Source organism: Crotalus tigris, unplaced genomic scaffold (genome assembly GCF_016545835.1).
Source record: "Crotalus tigris isolate CLP2741 ecotype Arizona unplaced genomic scaffold, ASM1654583v1 scf7180000019762.1414395, whole genome shotgun sequence".
In the NCBI taxonomy this organism is placed as follows: Eukaryota; Metazoa; Chordata; class Lepidosauria; order Squamata; family Viperidae; genus Crotalus; species Crotalus tigris.
The window spans coordinates 136,009-157,957 of NW_024097700.1; the positions used below are offsets into that span (position 1 = coordinate 136,009).

Consider the following 21,949-nt stretch of genomic DNA (forward strand, 5'->3'; position numbering starts at 1 on the left):
TGATTCTATGTCTCTGTTTATACAATCAAGGATTGTATTAGCATTTTGGCTGCAGCCGCATACTGCTGGCTCATATTTATGTACTAGTATTTCAAGTTCACCCTGTTTGTTCCCTAAACTTTGAGCATTCGTATGTAGGCATTTAAGTCCTTTATGGATCTTGGGTATGTTTCTTATATCTCCTACTTTGTATCTGGATTTTCCATCCTTTCCATCACTCTCTACTTCACTGTGATTCCCCCCCCCCCTTTTTTTTCTTCTTTCTCTTTACCAACTCCTTATATAGTTATCTAGTGGTTTTTGTTTGGAATCAGGTTCTAAAGGTCTTGAAGATTGCCCCCCTCCCCCTACAATTTTAGTTTAAAGTCCTTCTAATAAGATGAGTCAGTCGTTTTCTGAATTCTTTGAGGTTACATTTATGATATTTTTATACTTTTGTTTAGCATCATTGCAGTATGCAATATCATCTCATAAGAAACATATTTTTACAAATGCATGCTATTTTAGATAGCATAATATATTATCATATGATGATAAAAATATGTCCCACAATTGTGGAAAGATCATCCTGAAAAGACAAAGGAAAACAGGAATTCCCTGGAATAAAATAATCAATGAAATTGCAGAAAGAAAGCCACACACTGACGTTTTCATAATGTGCTCAAATAGGGGAGTCAGAGACTTACTGTCTTTTGGCAAAACTGTAATGCTGATACCAGGATCGCTAAGTTTGATAAAAGGAAGGTTCCCAGATTTCCTATCTTCCTCTCTGATAAGCAAGATATTTTTTGCACATACATTCCCATGCACCAGGTTTTTATCTTCCTGAAAAAGATACATGTGAAGATTTGATTATTCTACTAAATATAATGTAGCAGTGTGCATTTAACTGTTCAAAGTCAAGCTGACTGTGTTTACTTCAAAAATACTATTTAAAAATATTAAGCAGAAAGAGATTATAAAACTGTAATATAGTTACTGTCCTTCCCTAATTCTAATTCAGAGATATGCCACTGTTTTAGGCTTGCTGGTTACATATGGCACTACACAGTATTTGGAATCTTGAGATAGGTGTGATAAAAAGGGAAGTTAAAACTATTTCTAACTAATTTCAATTTATCTAACCTCTTTTAATATATATTAATGGCCCAACAACTGCAAAACTCCTATTCTGAGAATGTTAAACCTCTGGATTCAATCCAACAGCTCCCAACCATTAAAGCAGGGCTCTCCAAACCTTTAAGACTTGTACAATTCCCAGAATTTCTTAGCTGGCCATATTTGGAGATCTCTAGTCCATACTTTAGGAGCACAGTGAACAGCCTTTCTCCATTGGCTATAATATCAGTACAGAAATCAGAGAACAAGGCATTCTGTAGGTGGTTCCTGAGCCTTGCCAAAATGGGAACTGCATCATTTAATTTAGCAGAGAGCTTGGAAGGTATTTAGGAGACAAGTGATTGCACTCTGTGTTGCATTGCCTGATTAATATGCACTACATCTAAAAAAGCTGTGATTTATTTTGAATTCTCAGTTGGCCCATTCTTGCTATAGGCTACAAGAAAAATTTCAATTCAAGCTTTATATAGTGCATTTATGTAGTGTGCTGATGTGAAAATCCTTCACCTGGACATGGTAGAAACATTCAGTGGTGTATAAAGGTTAGAAAACAGGGGAACAGAAAACATGACCCTAAAGATCATAGCTTGGTGAAGTTGGCCCAATATACAATTTGCCCTAAAACAAACTAATGCAGTTTCCAAAAGAGAAATTACCGCCATTCTCCAATCACTAGTAGGCCTGCACAACTCCAATATCTCACCCTAGAAAAAGCAGTTTCCTGCATGTTTGTTAGCAATAAATTATGAAAAAATACACAATTTTTAATAAATAACTAAATAATATCTCAACTATGAAAAGTTTATGAAAATGGCTAATTATAACCTAAAGCCTGAAGTACCCTGAATAAACTTAAAAGAATTTTTACCAATACCAAAAAAAATAAAACGAACTTACCAGAAAATGCATTGCCATTGCTAGTTGTTTTGCAACTTCTAATTTCCACAATATATTTATAGAAGTTTTATTTTTCTTCAAATAAGTATCCAATGATCCAAATTTTACATACTCCTGGACCAGAATATCTGACAAGAAATATATAATAATTTTTAACACAATGGAATTCAAACAGTAACTTTTAATTACCACATTGGTTAATTTTCTTATGTACTACAGTATACACTGTAAAGCAGTTAACTAAATCTCTTACTCCTTAAGACCAGGGGTGTCAAACTGCCGGCCCGTGGGCCGGATGCATCATAGAGAAACCATGCCCACCCATTGCCGGCAATGGCAAAAAAGTTGTGATACTTTGCGACACGTCACATGACGTTGCGAGTTTGACACTCCTGCCTTAGAATAATTAATGCTAAATAGTTCTTGGAAATAGAACAGAGATTATAAAACTGCTTTCATATTCTTACCATAAAATGCCAAGATATGGAACACAACTTCTTCTAGATAGCCAGACAAAATAATTACACGCAGGAGCATTTTTAACATGTATAGATAGTCCTCAACTTAGAATTTCCATTGCTAAGTAAGGTGGTTCTTAAGTGAGTTATGCCTGATTTTACAACCTTTTTGCACCATTGTTAAGCAAATCACTGCAGTTGTTAAATAAATCAGGCAGTTGTTAAGTGAACAGGCTTATCTATTTACTTTGCTTGTTAAAAGCTGGCTGGGAAGATCGCAAATAGCTATCATATGACCCCAGGATGCTGCAACCATCATAAATATTTGTTGGTTGCCAAGCTCCCAAATTTTAATCACATGAACATGGGGATGCTGCAACAGTTGTAAATGTGAGGACCAGTCATAAACCACTTTTTTCAATGCCATTGTAACTTTGAACAGTTGCTAAATGAATGGTTGCAAGTTGAGAACTACCTGGACTTAATATGACTATATGCTATGGAATACATAAAGCACAGTATTTCATTAATTTCTCAAAATCTATCATGTCTCTGAGAAGTTGGGGAGAGTATTATTAACAACACAAGCTGATGTCAAATGTGTGCAAGATTAAATTCAGGTAAGCACTAATTACTTTTTCATCAGTTTAGGATAATAAGCAAATCTTTTCTAGTACTTTGCCAGCTAAACCACCTGAATTACAGCAAAATAACCTCATCTCTATCTATTTACTACACATTACTGGAAGATGTGATTTTCCTTTTGCTGACTCACAGAGCTAAGCAGAAAATTTTTCCCACAATACCAAATACAAAGAGGCAGATGCAAAAAGTGTTTGATCAAGCATTCAAGATAAGCAAAGGTGAATTACAACTTCAGACCAATTTAGCCACAAGCTTCTACTTGCTTTATCACATCTTAAAATGATAAATGAATGTGTTCACTGACAAGATCCCACCAGAATTTCCCAGATTTTGACTTGGCATAATTTCACTAAGCTGGTATTAGCTTAAGGTTCTCCAACATACAGGCAGCACGAGACTCTTTATTTCATGCTCAACAGAAACAACCACAACAGGTGTTTGAATTCTGCCATCCTCTTAATGTTCACTGTGGGTCAATTTTTGGTGCTTCTTTCTACCCTTCCTACAATTTTATGAACTCTTTGCACAATACCCCCTTGCCTTGAAGGCAGGAGGTTCTTCAGATAACTAACATTCTACCCTTGAAAATTCTGGCTGGTGGGACACACAGTTTTATTATCTTCCGATAAGTCTCAGGAGCAGTCTGTTTCAAGATTTCAGTCTAAAGCAGGGCTTTTCAACCTTTTCACCCATTGTACCACTTTTAGGATATGGCAATATCCGAGTATCACCAGTCGCTTAGCAAGGTGTCAAAAACTTGATGACCAAAAAAAAGGAAAAAAGTGATGAAGTACACGTAGTCTTCGACTTACAACAGTTCGCTTAGTGACTGTTCGAAGCTACAATGGCACTGAAAAAAGTGCCTCCCCCAAGCCACAGCCTGCCTACCCGGCGGTGCTCTTCCTCCTGTCCGAGGTTTTCATTGTTATGAGCATTTCTGTTGAGGATTGGCAGCAGGCGAGGGGGGTGTTTGGTTTTATTCCCCCCATCTGCTGGGTGGTTGCAGCAGGTTTTGATCACTTCACATGACCCTGGGACACTGTGACCGTCATAAATATGAATCAGTTGCCAAGCATCTGAATGTAAATCACAAGACCCTGGAGATGCTGCAACATTCCAGCTGATCAATGCTTCTTCTGGGCTCAGCAGGAGTGCCAGGATCAGTGCCGAGTTCCAGCTGGAGCCTGGTGCTGATCCTGGCGCTTCCGCTGAGCTCTGACAGCCCTGCAGCTCCAGCCATCTCTCAGGCTTGTGTGGTGCTGCCACCGGTTCAGCTCATTCCCTCCCCCGCTACCACTTTTCTAGGATGGTCGCGTACCACCTGGCAGGTGCCAATGTACCACAGGAGGTACCCATACCACTGGTTGAAAAGCCTTGGTCTAAGGAACAAAATAATCAAAATATCCAGATCTGCTCTGATTTTCATACGGGTATAAAACTAACCATGAAATATTGCATTTCAAAGTTGTTTTGATGGATAAGAAGATGATTAAGAGATTTTAATAATGGGCCGTCATGTGGATATGATGCAAAGTTATTATCTTAGACTGTTCAATTTTTTTAATGAAGAAAAAAATGAATATCAACCTGAAGCAAAGACATTAAAAAGCGCTTAATCGAAAATAACTTTCACACACATATACACACTTTCAAAACATATAAAAGTCATTATATTAGAATTCATTGTTTTCTGGTATAACGAGGACCACTAATTAAAAAGTTTTAAAAGAAGATTGGGCAACTCAAGGAGAAGCTATCAAAGTCTACTGATCACAGATTGTATTCTTTGAAACCTAGCTGCTACCAGTATAGAGGTGGTCGGTTACCAACTTACACTTGTGATCATCTTGAGAGATTCTAGTTGGTTCTGTTACTAAAGTAAGTGAACTGTTGATCTGACCCATCAGGATTCTTACGTATTAATACAGGGGTGTCAAACTCGCAATAACACATGACGTGTCGCGACATATCACAACTTTTTTCCCATTGCCAACAATGGGGTGAGCGCGGTTTCGCCATGATGCATCCGGCCTGTGGGCCAGCAGTTTGACACCCCTGCACTAACAGAAAAGAACATTTGCAGCTCAGCTTGGTTGTTTTTTTGCAGATGTTTCATTACCAAATTAGATAACATCATCAATGCTAGCAGTGAGATATTACCTACTTTGGTAATGAAATAACTGCAAGAAAGCAATCGAGCTCAGAGAGCACCAAAGACTTCACAGGATTTTTCTGTTTTCAAGAAAACAAACAATTATTTTACACAAATGTTGAGTGTAAAACCTTCACTACTTCATGTTTTTACCCTTATTCAAATACTGTATCTCTATTATAGAAAGACTTCTGGAAAAAAACCTCTAATCAGAGTACAAACCATTAACTGGATTTACTTACTTTCTTCTCCACAGACACAAACTCCATAATTTAATACTAAATGTTTATAAGAAAGCTGACTCATCATGCTTGCTGCTTCAAAGAAAGACTACAAGAAAAAGATAACAATCAGAAAGTGAGTCAAAGTAAAAATTGGTTGGAATTAATCCAGTTATATTGTGACACCCCTTCGTTCCCTGTCTTCTGCTACTTGTTGCACAATTAATTCTGCAGGACTGGTCTCTGTTTTTTTTTTAAAGAATTCATTTGCTACCGTGAATACATATTTTAATAGTAGACGTAATGGACTGTGTCAATGGGCTTGGGAAATGAAGGGATGAGATGCTACCCAGGAAATAACCAGACAAGAGAAGTAGAAACCTCCAGTGGCTTAATAGTCAGAGAAAGTAACCACCCTAACGGTTCAAGTGGAAGTGGGAAGTTTGTACTTTCAGACTTGCAAAATTCTGTTAATTAAAATAGAATTAGTTCATACTGTTGTATTTTCTGTCTGGTTTCACCTGGGAGGACTGACAACAGTGTTGATTTACTGGCAAGAGGTAAATCTGTGATGAGCATCTGAATGCTTTTCATATTGGGTTATAATAGATGACAATATTTGATATGTAGAAATAAAATTCAACAAAACAAAGATGGGGACAATTAACAAATGAGTCATTAGGAAATTGCTTTTGAAATCCAAGGTACAGAATTTTTTTTTATAGTCAGAGACAAAACTTCACAGAGCACTTTTATCAGTTGTATCATATTATCAAAGTCAACAAATTTGCTTTCAGAAGGCATGGGAAAAGGTGATACAGTTTGTTCACCTCCTAACTGTTGATGGTGTAGAATCATCTTAATTCCTAATTAGTATAGATATTTAATCAGTATCTCTTAAAATTTTTCATGGAATAATCAACTTCATAATATCAGAATTTATCAGAACTCCTAGCCAGCAATAAACAACAAACCAGTCTGCACTACCATGAGAAAGACTGGAAGGAGAAGTCTACGATTTTATTCTTCTGAAATCATGAGATTAATTTATTAAAGTACATACATTAAAGTAAATTCATTTAGAGTAGATGCAATATTTTAGTACAATCTCTAAGCCGTATTGAAAAACTGAAATTCCGCAACTTCAGTATCTTAGGAAAATGGAAGTGTATATTTTGTATAAATTGTTTTGCTTAAACCAGGGGTAGGCAACCTTGGCTCTTTTATGACTCGTGGACTTCAACTCTCAGAATTTCTGAGCGAGCTGAAGTCCACGAGTCATAAAAGAGCCAAGGTTGCCTACTCCTGGCTTAAACCATTCATGGGAGAATAAGATAAAAGAAAAGCTACCGCTCAGATAAATTTTTGTCTCTTGGATATTCAAAATCCTACTGTATATCTAAAATGTGAGTAACTTTGCACACTTTCAACAAAGGAAAATTCATCAGATTTATTCAACTAAGAAATGGCTACCAACAGATAACTCTGACTTGCATCTTGGTTGCATCCTTCAGTTGTGATTCTTTTTAATGTTTTTATTGTTTCATTCTGTATTATTTCAAATCATTATCATATCCAGTAATTAAAAATAGGATCTTTTAATTAATATTAATAGGATATTTTTAAATTAATAAACGAACCTCGGAGTAGTGTCTGTGCGTTTTATCCAGAACTTTCAGCAAGACTTCAGTCTGATATAATTTACCATAGTCTCCTACTTCTTTCCTTACTCCTTTGACAATTTTAGTGAAGGTGCCCTGCCCAAGGCTTTCATTCTACCCAAAAAACAGAAACAAAACCCCCAAAATTTGAGATTAAAGGAAAAAGTTAATCAAGTGACATGAAAAACAATAAAACATGTAAAAAGTAAAAATAAAAATAAACTGATAAAAGAAGGTTGCTTTGGAGCAGGGGTCCCCAACCCCCCAGGCTGCGGCCCACTACTAGGCTGAGCTGTTCAGAACCAGATCGCAGAAGTGGTGGGTGAGTGCGCATGCGCACACACACACAACCCTACTTGCGCGAGCAGTGGGCAAGCACATGTGTGGTCCATTTGCATGAGTGGGGGTACATGTGCCTGCCACTCGCACAAATTGGAGCTGCGCATGTGAGCTCGCCCACTGCTTGTGCAGAACCATCCCCTCTCCACCCCTCCAGTCCACAAAGTCAGAAAAGTTGGGTAACTCTGCTTTGGAGCACAGAGATGTTTTTAGACACCAAATTAAACAGCCTCATTTTTTAATACTAAAGAACTATAAACTGAGGGTGGGAAGAGCTGTAACAATAACAGCTTAAGAGCTCATCTTTATCTTAATAAAAGCACAAATCTATCTTAAAAAGGAAATGATAACACATCCTATCTCAATGAATGTACTTACATAGTAAATGAAATTCAATTTTCAATGAATAATGAAGGGAAATCTTACACCTTATATTTATATGCTTTATATATTATTATAAATATCCAGCTTTTGGTAAATGCACATAGCCTAATCACATTTAAATTAATTGAACTTAATTTCAAGGTGTTGATAAAACAAGGATACTAGTGTATGAATCTTACAAAGATAAGATCTTCATTCCGAATTTTGTGAAAAACCATCTGATTGACGTTATTATGTCTCTGCAAGGTAGGTGATGTTGGCATATCAGAGTCTCCATTGCTCCTGAAGACAAGAAGGTTGGACTTATCTGCAAGAAGTCAAGAAGAGTGCACTCAGCCATGAAGCTTCCTATGTAAATTTTGATTAATAAAACTAGGAATTGTGGGGTCCTCATTGCAACTCTCAACCTAATTTCCCCTCCCTGTTATGTGATCAAAAATAGGGAAAGAAGAAGCCATAGAATTAAGTATCTCGTTACACTTTATCTAACCCAGGGGTAGGCAACCTTGGCTCTTTTATGACTCATGGACTTCAACTCCCAGAATTCCTGGCTCAGGAATTCTAGGAGTTGAAGTCCACGAGTCATAAAAGAGCCAAGGTTGCCTACCCCTGATCTAACCATTTCTGAGCAAAATAGGAATGGTGTACCATTAATGGAAAATTGCATGAACATGTAAGATATATCCATCCTGTATCGCATGTTGCACCCTCAAGTTTCAAATAACTTGAGTTTGTGATCATGTAGGATATTTCTTTGGATTGGTCAGGACACTGTTATCATACTTCTTTTAACTCAAATAATACAGGTAGTCCTCAACTTATGACACAATGGAGTCCAGAATTTATGTTGCTGAAACATTTCTTAAGTGAGTTTTGCCCAATTTTATGACTTTTCTTGCTACGTTTGTTAAGTGAATCACTGTAGTTGTTAAATTAGTAACATAGTTGTTAAGTGAATCTGGCTTCCTCATTGACTTTGCTGGTCAAGAGGTCACAAAAGTTGATCACATGACACCAGGACACTGCAATGGTCATAAAAATGTCACGCATCTCAGTGTAAATCACATGACCATGGGGATGCTCCAATGGTCATAAGTGTGAAAAATGGTCATAAGTCACTATTTTCATTGGTGTTTTAACTTTGAATGGTTACTAAAAGAACTGTTATGAGTTGAGAACTACATGTACTACAGCTCCACTTCCAAATACAAAATACAACACAGCATTTGCTTGCATTTTCTCTTACAGAAAAGACATCTGCCACTCCTGTCATAGCCATAGTACAAATGATAAGGCACACAGAAGAGCAGCTTAAATTAGGAAGTCCGGCTACTAAAATTACTTTACTAGCTTTTTATTTTTTCTCAATCTTCTGCCCATCTCCAGAATTCTTGTGTAGCACAGAAACCACACAGAATCCTGGTAAAGAGGATTCAAGGAAAATCTGTCTCCTTTCCTGAAAGAGCCACAAAGGGAACAAATTCTAATGCCAGCTGCTATATCTGTGCTAGCTGGGACTGGTTCCAGAGTCAAACTACAGTACACATGTCAACATTTTCAAAACGTCCAGAGCACAGCAGCTCCAAAGCTAAGTTTGTAAAACAGTGTACAGAATGAGCCATTTGTTAAATCCAAACAGATTTTGGAATCCTCTAGTGAAGGATGGAACGATTTAAACATTTCCTATATCAGTGGTGGCGAACCTATGGCACGGGTGCCAGAGGCGGCACTCAGAGCCCTCTCTGGGGGCACACGTGCCATTGTCCTAGCCTTGCCTCCCCCCGTGACCCCTTCCTCTCCAGAAATCCCCCTGAAGGAGAGTCGCCCCCGAGGGTGGCCTACACGGAGCAGCGCAGCCAAAGACATGGCAGCCAGGCAGCGTAGACAAGACTCTGCCCTTACACTCCATCATGCAGTTTGACAACTGACCCCTGAATGAAAGAACTGTTATAAAATACTGTTTTTACTGATGCCTTGACAATTGGAAATACAGTAGATTATAAAAACTATATATAAAGATAAGAACTATATAAAATTGGACTGTTTGGATTTTGAGTTTTGGCTGGTTTGACAAGGCTAATTTTAGAGACTATGGCACTGATGAAGGATTATTTGAAAGGAGGAGATAACATGGATATGGCATAGTTATCAAAAAATGACAGAAAACCACATTTAATACTTACTCCTGAAGGACCTAGCCTAGAATATCAAAGACCTCAAGAAGCAACTTTTCAAGACAAGACAAATACTTTCCAGGAGGAAATGTATGTAATGCTATGACAGATACAAATGACAACAGCTTTAAACCACGAGGAGATCAAATACAATTTTGATGACATAAATGAGTACATTTCTAATCTAAACTCACAATCAAAAAACACTCAGAAAATGATGGTAAAGAATGAACAAACAAATCAGATAATAGAACATGACTTAATCAGTGAAGCTACAAATGAAGAGAATTATAATTTAATACAAAGAGGAAAAAACCTACAAGACTTGGACATAATAACAAAAATGGAAAAGATACTTTATTCATTAGAACGTCAAACTAAACCTGAGAATAAGAAAGCATCCTTCTGCACCCCAAAATATTCTTTGCAGTGAAGGAGAAAGACAGCAACTGCTCCTTGCCCCTCCCTTTCTCTTATCTATCCTAATCTTATCTCATCTCATCTATCTAGTCTTATCTGTTAATCCTAATGTCCATCTGCCTAATCTGAAGAATGTGCCTATGCATGTGTGTATACATATGCCTATATGAGAACCACGTTGTTAGAACTGCTCTTTTATTGTTTAACGTAGGCCTTTGTATTTTTCTCAAATGACAGTTATTTCTCTAGTTCAGTTAGGCCACACAATAATATCATCCTCAACAAATAAAATTCGAATTGTTTACCTTTTGGCTTTGGAGGGCAGCATCTGATAAACTGGAAAATCATATTATCCGATCGGACAGTTTCTGTACGGTAACAATTCAACAAATCCACAAGGTTGGTAAAACTTTTTCTAGTTCCAGTGAGATTATATTCTCCATTTTCATTTTTTGTTATCAAGCAGTGTTTATAATCAATTATGCTGTCTTGCTGCAAAATTTAAGGACAATTTAAAAATGCTTTAATTCAACAAACCTTTATTTGTAATTGTGTAACTTTAATCAAATGTCATGCATAATTCTAATTTGGCAATCATGACTAGGAATCTGTCCTGTAGCCATATTGGGTGGGGAAGTGAAGTAAAAAAAAATAACTAGAAGAACAGAAAAGAACAATTTTTATGACAAAGAAATGGCTGGGTAGGACATGGTTCATTCTAGTTCATTACTGGTTTGTTGTAGCTTTCTAACTTTCGCTCATCACATAAACTCCATTACAAACAATGAAATAAGTTGATGGAGGAACAAAATTATGTTTTAATTTTACTCTGAATATACAGCTATCATGGCATTAATACTTAAAGATGCAAAAGTGTAAAATCTGGTTGATTTTATCTGCTCTATAAATGCCATCTAACGTAGCCTAATTTTGTTTTAATTCTACAGCAAAGCTTTCTGGAACAAAGGACTGACACAGGTCAATACTTCAGCTTTGTTTAATGCAAAGGAACTGAACTGTACTACTAAGAGTTCCTTTAGCATATAAAAATAAACTTGTATAGCAAACATTTTGATTTTTTTTATAAAGCAAACTCTGAACTTGAATCATCTTAATTGCTTTGTACTCTGCTTAAAAATATCACAATAGCAACAGACACAAAAATTGGCAACTTATGAGGCTAAATATATGAGAACATCAGCATCATGTTCTTCAAAATATATCATAACTTCTAAATTGCAGATACTTTTTTTAACAAATGAAGAAACCTATCACTTCTTGATAAGTTATTCTTGAGTAACAAATATTGTGCGGTGTCTTTTGAAGGAAGAACTGATAATCTTTGTAAACCATTTCAGAAGTTCCTCTGAGACGTTCCTGAGATTTCCTGTATCTCTTTTAAGCTACTGTTCTACTGGCAAATTCACACAAATGGATATAAATCACAGTAAAACTTTGAAAATTTAAATATTATTTGGCACTTGAATTAACAGAGAGAGTAAATGGGAAAATTAATAAAATATTGATCCAATTTGTGGCCAATTTTCATAAATACATGCTGATCATGTTATTTTGAAAACAAAAGGTGATTTTTTTTTCTTAAGAGTCAAGAAAAACAATATATATCCAAAATAAAAGGAACTGAAATCTCCTCTTAACTGTAGTCAAAGCAGTTGGAAATCTGGATCCTTAATACTAACCTGCACGGCAAAGGTAAGAAAGAATTTATTAAACTCTTTTGGACTGCAACGAAGAACATAATAGCCAGTTTGATTGCCAGCTTTTTTCAGTTTACTGATTGCAAAGTCCATGCTATTTTAAAAAAAAATAGGAGGAAAAACAAAGTATTAAAAAGAGCTGACATTTCTGAATTACAGAATATATTGGGATACAGCAGATTTTTCACAAAAAGAATCTGCCAGTGAAATGGAAATTCCTCTTCTCTCTTGATCTAAGACTACTCTTTCCACATTATTTTCAGTAAATAAAAAACTGCTAAAACCAGTTCCCATTTCCTTGACCTGTTCTCTCACCAGCAGAATGCTACCAAATAAAATTTACAACTAGTCCTCAAGTTACCATGGCAATTGGGACCTGAATATCCAGCACTAAGCAGTGTGGTTATAAAGTGTAATGTCACATTAACTCATTGCTTAACAACAGCAATCCAGCTGCACTCCCCTGGCCCTGTGGGACCCATGTGGAGCTCAAAACCATTTCAAGAAGGTTACAAATGATTTGGATAAAGGGCAGGTGCAGCTTTGGGAACATGGTTTAGCGTAGCCAGCAGCTGCCATACAAAAGGCCAGACCAGGCATGTCTCAGCAGCAGCTGCAAGGAAGAAGAAGGTGGTAAAGGTTAGCTGTGGACAGCACAATTGGCAAGGCCAGCAAATGCAACCTGACAAGGGTGGCAGGGCCAGCAAGGGCAGGGTGGCAAGGCCAACAGGCTGGCCAAAAGGGCAGAGATGGGAGGCAGTTGGAAGGAATTAAGCATCCCTGCGGTTTTAAGTGCGGTCAGGCTGCCAAGTGCCCAAATTCTGATCACGTTATTGTGGGGGTGCTTCAATCGCAATTGCTTTGGGGACCATGCCATAACCTTGAACCGTTGCTGAATGAATGGTTGTACATGTGAGGACTATCTTTAATTGAATAGGACAAAATAGGATGGACCCAACAGAGATTAAAATAATTAAATATATTTTAAAATAAAATGGGACATCAGAAGAGGTTTGAAGAAATTTGGCAGACTATAAAGGACACAATTTAGAGAATTATTTGTGCTCCAGTTAAGCCAAAAAAGAAATTATGTCATTCTAGATAATGTCATTTCCTAAATAAGGACACCAATATCTGACTTTCTCTGAGGGACATTGTTACAGTGAACTTTTTACTATGCAACTTTCACTTGATTTTATAATTCACCAGTACCTTAACTGAAACATGTTAATATATTGAATTGCTCAGAACCGGGACATATTATATGGAATCACATACATTTCTACCAGTGGTGGGATTCAGCCGGTTCGCACCACTTCGGCAGAACCGGTAGTTAATTTTTTGTTGCCCAGGCCCAGAATGGACTTCCGGAAGTGGCATCCACAGAGAACTGGTTGTTCACATATTTGAATCCCACCACTGATTTCTACTCAGAAATATTTTTTCCTCATCTTTATGAAAGGAAGGGGAAGAAGTAGTCTGTACCAAGAGTAATTTCTTTTGTTAGCAATTTCCCATATTTTCAAATAATCATTCAAATAACTGGTGTGTGTGCATAGATAAAAATGTAATGAGGTATAACATTGCTTTTCAACTTTCTCTATTGCTAGCAATAATAACAAAAGCAAGAACAAAGCTATTTTGACCTGCTTCCTCAGGCAGAAAGAAGCTTCTTCCTAAATATGGTCCATGTTGCATCTATAGCCCTGGAGGCAAATTGTGTGTACAAATGAGCAGGGTTAATGTACCAATGATTCCTGTGTTCCCAAATGCCTAACCTAGCATCTGATAAAATACTACTTACGAAATTGGCCCATGGCAATTGCTCTGGATATTTTCAAGAACTGAAGGAGGTGCCACTTCTTTACAAAGGTAATGATGAGCATCCGCCGTTAATCTATAATATCCATCAATTAATGATACAAAAGAAAGCGCATCTTTTAATGACTGAAATTCAACTTCCTGTAAAAGACAAGGAAAAAATGTGGAACAGAATGTAAAGTAATAAAATGCAAATTACAAAAAAAAGTATACAATGCTATGTGCTGAGATGAATAAGCATGAGTTTTCTATCTTAACATTATGTTTTTGAATAATGCTATTTAATTTATTTGTTTACTTTATTTGCATGCTGCCCATTCTTGAAGATTGAGCAGCATACTTTACTTCCAAATAGTTAATACTCTGTGTTAGGCATTTATAAACTACTTTTCTTTTATTTATTTTTTTCTGTATTTCTTGTATTTTATCTTTTGTAGAAATTTAACTGTATGTTTGTGTATATATATGTGTGTAAATAGAAAGGGTTAAATTATCTGGCATGCAAGCTTCTGTCTCCTGCCAATTTAAGCTAAGTAAAGAATTATCCAGAGCAAAACTTTAGCTCAACATATTGATACATCTATAGCAGCGGTCTCCAAACTTTACGGCTTGGCGGCCTGGCAGAGGGGAGGAGAGGGGAACCAGCACGCCACTCGCCAACCACTTGTGTGGTCTGGTTCTGAACAGGCTATGGCCCAATACTGCGCTGCAGGCATGGGGTTGGGGACCCCTGATCTGTACTACTAAACACTTTTCATGACCTTTAACTGGGTGAAACAGTGAATCACAGGGCAACAGTTTTTGAACCAAGGGATGAAGGGTTAACTTACAAAATGCATCCAAAATCCAGGACACATTATTCCAAGGGAATGAAATTTGGGAAAGTTGTGGCTGTTTCAGTGCTCCTGGCTAGTGTTGAGAGATTGTGCCATTTGCTAATGTTGCAAATTCCTATGTTCTGTGTTTGCCTGTACTGGATAATTTGTCCCGTCTGAAAAATATTTCTATTGCTGGAAAGCCACTTTCATCACAAGCAAATCTTTATTGGAAATATGATAATTTCTTTCAACTGGGAGAAACAACCTCTCAGAGAGAGAACACATAATAGCAGAAGAACGTCCCCCTTCTTTCACAGCTTGAAGGAGAACAGTACCTAATGTCACACTAATGAAACATCTGTCTGCGATACAAAAGGAACAGTCATCTGTATGTTTGAACAGTTAAGAAAAGGCGTTATCTAGCCACTATGTAAAACAAAGAGGCAGAAGACTGGTAGAATGCATCAACGAAACCAACTAGAAGTCAAAAGACATGATGAAAACTCTTTTAATTTCACAACATATGGACAGACTTAGCCATAGTTTCAACTGGGAAATTGTGACCATCCTAGACCAAGTCAAGTCCAAAAATGCTATGAAGTTTCTAGAAGACTTCCACTCTGACAAATTAGCCATCAGTAGAGTCCTCGTGGGATTCCTGCCCCGGAGATTGTTGGGTGTGAGTCCCTCCTATTGAAGTTGGGTTCACGGGTTCAGTTGGGCTTGCTGCTGACGTACCTACCTCCCAGCTGCGTTGCAACAGCCCTGCCTGCGTTGCTGGAGTCAGTAGCCGGGTTGGCGGTGGAGTTCCCCAGACTTATAGTACTGGGGGACTTTAACCTACCATCACTCGGCGATCGCTCAGAGGCGGCACAGGAGTTCATGGCTTCCATGGCAACCATGGACCTGACCCAGGTAATTCAGGATCCGACCCATAGGGGTGGTCACACACTCGACCTTGTGTTTCTCTTGGGGCAATGGAGACATGATCTGGAATTAAGGGGAATAGAGATCTCGCCCTTGTCATGGACAGATCATTTCCTATTGAGGCTGGACTTCAGAGCATCACTCCCCCATCGCAGGGAGAGGGAACCGACTAGGTGGTTCCGCCCCAGGTGCCTAATGGACCCAGATCAGTTCCAGGAGGAGCTTGGGGAAATACCTGACTCCCTTGTCCACAACTCGTCCGGGTCCCTGGTTGCGGCCTGGAATGAGGCGGCGTCCGGGGCCCTGGATCGAATTGCGCCTTTGCGACCTCTCTGTGGTGGTGGTCCCCGGAGGGTGCCTTGGTTTACTGAGGAGCTCCGGGAGATGAAGCACCACAAGAGACGTCTAGAGCGACGTTGGAGGGCCAGTAACTCTGAATCTGACCGATCACTATTAAGAGCCTATCTTAGGACTTATTTAGTGGCGATAAGAGCGGCAAAGCGTGTTCACTTTTCCGCACTTATTGCGTCCGCAGAATCTCGCCCGGCCGCCTTATTTAGGGTGACCCGCTCCCTTCTTAAAGTGGAGGAGGCGGAGGAACCCTTGCAGGGGAGAGCTGAGGAGTTTGTTCAGTTTCTTTCGGACAAAATCGCTCAGATTCAGAGGGACCTGGACTCTGACTGGGCAGTGCCAGCCGAGTTGACAGGGGCTGGTCTTAGTCATATTATCTGGAGCGAGTTTGAGCCTGTGACCCCTGATGAAGTGGACAAGGCCGTGAGGGCAATGAATGCCTCCACCTGTTTATTGGACCTGTGCCCCTCCTGGCTGGTTTCTGCCAGTAGGGAGGTGACACGAGGCTGGCTCCAGGCGGTAATCAATGCTTCCTTGATGGAGGGGTCTTTCCCACAACCTTTAAAGGAAGCGGTGGTGAGGCCCCTCCTCAAGAAGCCTTCCCTGGACCCAGCTGTTTTGAAGAACTTTCGTCCCGTCTCCAACCTCCCCTTTGTGGGGAAGGTTGTAGAGAAGATGGTGGCATCTCAACTCTTGCGATCCTTGGATGAAACCAATTATCTGGACCCTTTTCAATCTGGTTTCAGGCCCGGCTACAGCACTGAGACTGCTTTGGTCGCACTGACCGATGACCTCTGGCGAGCCCGGGATAGGGGTCAGTCCTCTATCCTGGTGCTTCTTGACCTCTCAGCGGCTTTCGATACCATCGACCATGGTATCCTTCTGCGTCGTCTCGGAGAGGTGGGGGTGGGCGGCACTGTATTGCGGTGGTTCTCCTCCTACCTCTCTGACAGGTCACAGTCGATGTTGGCGGGCGGACAGAGATTGACCCCTAAGCGCCTCGATCATGGGGTGCCTCAGGGCTCGGTCCTGTCCCCCCTCCTTTTTAACATCTACATGAAACCGCTGGGTGAGATCATTCGGCGACACGGGGTGAGGTATCATCAGTACGCGGATGATACCCAATTGTATATCTCCACCCCGTGTCCTTTCAGTGAAGCAGTCGACGTGATGTGCCGGTGCCTGGAAGATGTGAGGGTCTGGAGGGGGGTGAACAGGCTTAGACTCAACCCTGACACGACCGAGTGGCTCTGGGTCTTGCCTCCCAAAGGCCAACTGGATGGTCCATCTTTAGTCCTGGGGGGGGGCAAATTTACCTCCCTCAGTGCAGGCACGCAACTTGGGTGTCCTCCTGGACTCACAGCTAAATCTGGAACAACATCTATCGGCTGTGGCCAGGGGAACCTTTGCACAGGTTCGCCTGGTGCACCAGTTGCGGCCTTATTTGGACCGGGAGGCTTTACTCACAGTCACTCATGCACTTGTCACCTCAAGACTGGATTACTGTAACGCGCTCTACATGGGGCTACCCTTGAAGGGCGTTCGGAGGCTGCAGTTGGTTCAGAACGCAGCCGCGAGAGCGATTGTGGGCGCGCCAAGGTACGCCCACGTGTCACCTATCCTCCGCGAGCTGCACTGGCTTCCTGTGGGTCTCCGGATGCAATTCAAGGTGTTGGTTATCACCTTTAAAGCCCTTCATGGCATAGGGCCAAGTTACTTACAGGACCGCATTCTGCCGCACAGCTCCCAGAGACCAGTGAGGTCCCATAGATTGGGCCTCCTTCAGGTCCCGTCGGCCAGACAATGTCGGCTGGCGGGCCCTCGGGGAAGGGCCTTTTCTGTGGTGGCTCCGACCTGGTGGAATCAACTTCCCCCCGAGGTTCGAACTACTCCCACCCTGCCGGCCTTTAAGAAGGCCGTTAAAACCCTCCTGTTCCGGCAGGCCTGGGGCTGATGTCCCCGGGGGGGCCGGGATATGATCGGACTCGCGGTATGACTGCTTTATTTTATTGTTTTATCATTGTTTTAACTTTGTACGCCGCCCTGAGTCCTTTGGGATTGGGCGGCATATAAGCACTGAAAATAAATAAATAAATAAATAGGCATAAAGAATATCTACATATTATACAAAGAGGCAATCAAAAAACCAAAAGGGAGATAAAAAGAGCAAAACACCTTCCCTTCAGCAATCAGCACCCAGATGAGCATAGATTAACGCCAAGATTAATATCAGACTATCAAGTAAACAAAACCCCAATCAAAGAACTGCCAAACAAGCTAGCAATAAACACCCCAAAGAACCTCTAAGACAGGGGTGTCAAACTGCCGGCCTGTGGGCAGGATGCCGTCATGCTGAAACCACGCCCGCCCCATTGCTGGCAATGGAAAAAAAGTCACGATATGCTGCGACACGTCACATGATGTTACCAGTTTGACACCCCTGCTCAACACTGATAGGGCAAGCCACTAGAATATAAATTGAGAGCAAACCCCACTTCTTATTAGCACTGATAATGTTATCTAGTTTGGGTAATTAAATGTCTGCAAGAAAACAACCAACTTCAGAGAGCACCAAGGATCTCTCATTTAAAAGAGTGAATGAAGCCCTCCTTCAGATTATTAACCAAGAACTCCTTCAAGGTAGCTATCTTTTGAGTAATCATAGTATATTGCCTCTTAGCTGGGATTTGAACTTCTGGCTTTGCCAGGTGCAAACAATCAAAGTGGCTCCAGGATTCGGGTCAAGAGGTTCCTTTATTGGTGACTCCACTGTACATAAGAATCTTGCCAGGCTGTTTTCCGTGGGAAAGCCAGATATGCGTCCTCCCATCTATCAAGTCCAGACTGGAATATCTCTTAACTCTCCCCAGAGGAGCTGCCTTCAGTCATTGATTCCACTACAGGTTTCAAGTTAATGTTAAAGTCATACACACTATGACATGGGTGTCAAACTCGCAACATCACGTGATGTGTTGCGATGTATTGTGACTTTTTTCCCCATTGCTGGCAATGGGGTGGGTGCAGTTTTGGTGTGACACATCCAGCCCGTGGGCTGGCAGTTTGACACCCCTGCACTATGAGGAAGCAATGAAGTTATTTCCTCCTCCCTGAAAACATCAGCAAACTCTGTATGCGCTTTTTTTTTTTTTTTTTTTTTGGCAAGGAACATGATTCATGTAGGAGAGGAAGAAGCATTAAAGTGGAAAGCTTACAATTGGTGCTGTTGACATTTCTGAATTGGAAAAAAAATGTTAGTTGCGTCCAGTGAGCATCTGGACTATGTGTTAATGGCCAATCAATGCCCATCACAATGGAAATAGTAAAGTAATTGTGAAACAGAGTGGCAAGAATTCTTTGAAATCAGCCAAGTCTCATCTGTTATGAGCTAATTGTATTATATTGTACTATAGTGTATTTCATGAGGTGCATGAGGTTCAATGAAGAATATCAGATGCACTGGCCTGTTACCAGTTGCTTGAACCTCTCTTGAGGCCTTCTGATCTTTTTGGAGTATGTGCCTTTCTTAAGAGGTAGAGATTTTAAATGAGTCACAGAGTTCAACCCAATGAATAAACAAACTGAATACCTTTGCATCACACACAGATCTAAATTCACTGAACATGGCCTTTGATCTGCTATAAAATTAATTGAAATTTTAGTTTTTTAAATTTAAATAAGTATTGTTGGCATTTATTGCAGTCCAGCCAACCAAGCAGAAAATAAAGATTATGTTTTTCAAAAGCAAACTGAAAGGTATATCTTTCAAAGAGCCACAAAGTAGTAATGACGGGGAAATTCAATTGTCCTGACATCTGTTAGGATACAAACTCTGCAAACGTGATTTTTTTTTTTGTTTACTTTGAATGACTTTAAATCACCAGATCACAGGAACTGCATGCTTCTTTCACCAAGCATGAGGCTGAATTAGATGTCTTTTCCAACTTTATGATTCTAATAAGATATCATTCAATAGCAAGGAACTATTCATATTAACTACACTTGGTTTAAATACGCTTGAATCAAGTTTTATTTTGATTTAGCCCCTTCCTCTTTCTTGAAATGTAGTGCTTGATCTATCACTCAAAGGACACATGCTATGATCAGTGTGGAAAATGTTTATGGGCCCTGATTTAGGCCCAGGCAATTCAGCATTTTAAAAGGTCCACATCAGTGTGTATTAGATCTCATACATATACAAGAAGTCTTAATATAGGAGTCATTTCTCATAGATATCTGTAGACAAAAATATGTGTTCTGTACATATAATTAATATCTAGAGCAGAGGTCCCCAACTTTTAAGGCATCAGGGATTGGTTCCATGGAGAAAGGTTTTTCTGTGGACTGGAGAGTGCATGGTTTTATATGCTGCATCCCATGAATGGGGTTTTGCTTGTTTGTGCGGACCAGTTGCTGGCATGCAGCGACCCGGTACTGGTCCATGGACTGGGGATTGGGGACCCCTGATCTAGAGTACATGTTGATTATGTCAAAACCATCAACTTTCAGAACAAACCATAATTCAATACAATGGTATTAGCAAACGATTTTACATAGGCTTAGAAAACATTCAATTTCTCAACAGAGTTATCCAACTGAGGGTGAGTGAAAATTTGCCACACTGTCATTTTTAAAAATTGTGTAAGGATGCTCTCAGGTGAGGAAAAGAAACAAACATGGATAGCTAACAAGTCAATCTTATTCAAGCCTGTTTAGATACAAATACCAATAAGTAAATCTCTACAATATTTCCACACTGAAATAAGACATGCATTTGGGGTTACATGCTTCTCTGTTTTCTACCCTCAAGAATAGAAATCTCTACTTCAAATTCATTTCCAAAAAGAAGATTCGGAATACCTAGGATTACAAATGTGGTATCTCTTTGCAACTCTTTAAAATAGCTGCATCTTTACCCATAACTGTGTTTGGGAATCAGAAAGCAATGTGGTCAACTAAAAGTATAGCAAACAGGTGGGCGATTGTTATGTTTGTGCCTCCCATCCACATATTCTAAAACACTTCTCAGATTGGAAACTGAAACACTGTATAATGCTGACTGTAATATTTAACAAAAATAGAATAATCACCCACATTAATTTTGCAAGAGAATAAGTAAGGGTTATGATGTCATCCTCAAAAGTTTCCTTTTTTAACTGGAAAATGATTGCACTGCACACTGTAGAAATAACTATTTCTATGATTGCCAACTGTGGCTATATTAGATACCAAAGTAATGCTAAAATGCAAAGCACATTATCCAATTTATTTGACCAATTAATACACATACTGTAACACAAAGTCACCAAAGTTAGCTACAGTACCAGATTCTTGCTGTCCTGCTTGTGAATGGTTACAATTCTACTTTCTCCAGAACTTTCTTGATTTGCTTGCTTAATACTGACATCTATAATATCAGGAAAATCACAGTAGGTTTGTATGTCCTGCAAAAAACAAGAGCAAAAATCAGTGATGCTTTGGAAGGTAATCATTTTAAATATTTAGATCAAGATTTAAATCAATTCAAAGAATGACATTCTAATTTAATGTTTATAGATCTGAACTGCCAAATACTTTAGGGGGCCCACTGCTAATAAATATATATGATCATATGTCGCAATAAGTGAGGTCTTTAGGACAGGAGGACATCTCCTCCCCCTTACAACATCTGCGGCAGAAATAGGGATTGGAACATAGCCATATGATCAAAACAATTAAATGAATATCAGAAAAATTTCCAAAGGTTAACAACTAGAAGGAATCTATCTGAATAAACTGTTGAAAGATTACTCCACCCTCAAGCATCAACTGCAAATTGTGGTGAAACAATTTCCAAACATTTCTCTT

The 21,949-nt window shown here is 39.4% G+C and overlaps 1 protein-coding gene across 5 annotated transcripts in view; it reads right to left on the bottom strand.

Annotated features, from left to right (window-relative positions):
* Window positions 1-21,949, bottom strand: part of JAK2 (Janus kinase 2) — a 96,597-nt gene that overhangs the window by 16,288 nt on the left and 58,360 nt on the right. For all 5 annotated transcript variants that reach the window (XM_039364489.1, XM_039364484.1, XM_039364488.1 and 2 more), the window contains 9 exons: window positions 21,427-21,546; window positions 13,993-14,150; window positions 12,171-12,282; window positions 10,776-10,962; window positions 8,056-8,183; window positions 7,133-7,267; window positions 5,514-5,601; window positions 2,017-2,144; window positions 687-825 (listed from right to left, as the gene is read on the bottom strand). In XM_039364489.1, coding sequence (XP_039220423.1) covers window positions 687-825; window positions 2,017-2,144; window positions 5,514-5,601; window positions 7,133-7,267; window positions 8,056-8,183; window positions 10,776-10,962; window positions 12,171-12,282; window positions 13,993-14,150; window positions 21,427-21,546 — 1,195 coding nt within the window. The remainder of the gene's footprint in view (window positions 1-686; window positions 826-2,016; window positions 2,145-5,513; window positions 5,602-7,132; window positions 7,268-8,055; window positions 8,184-10,775; window positions 10,963-12,170; window positions 12,283-13,992; window positions 14,151-21,426; window positions 21,547-21,949) is intronic.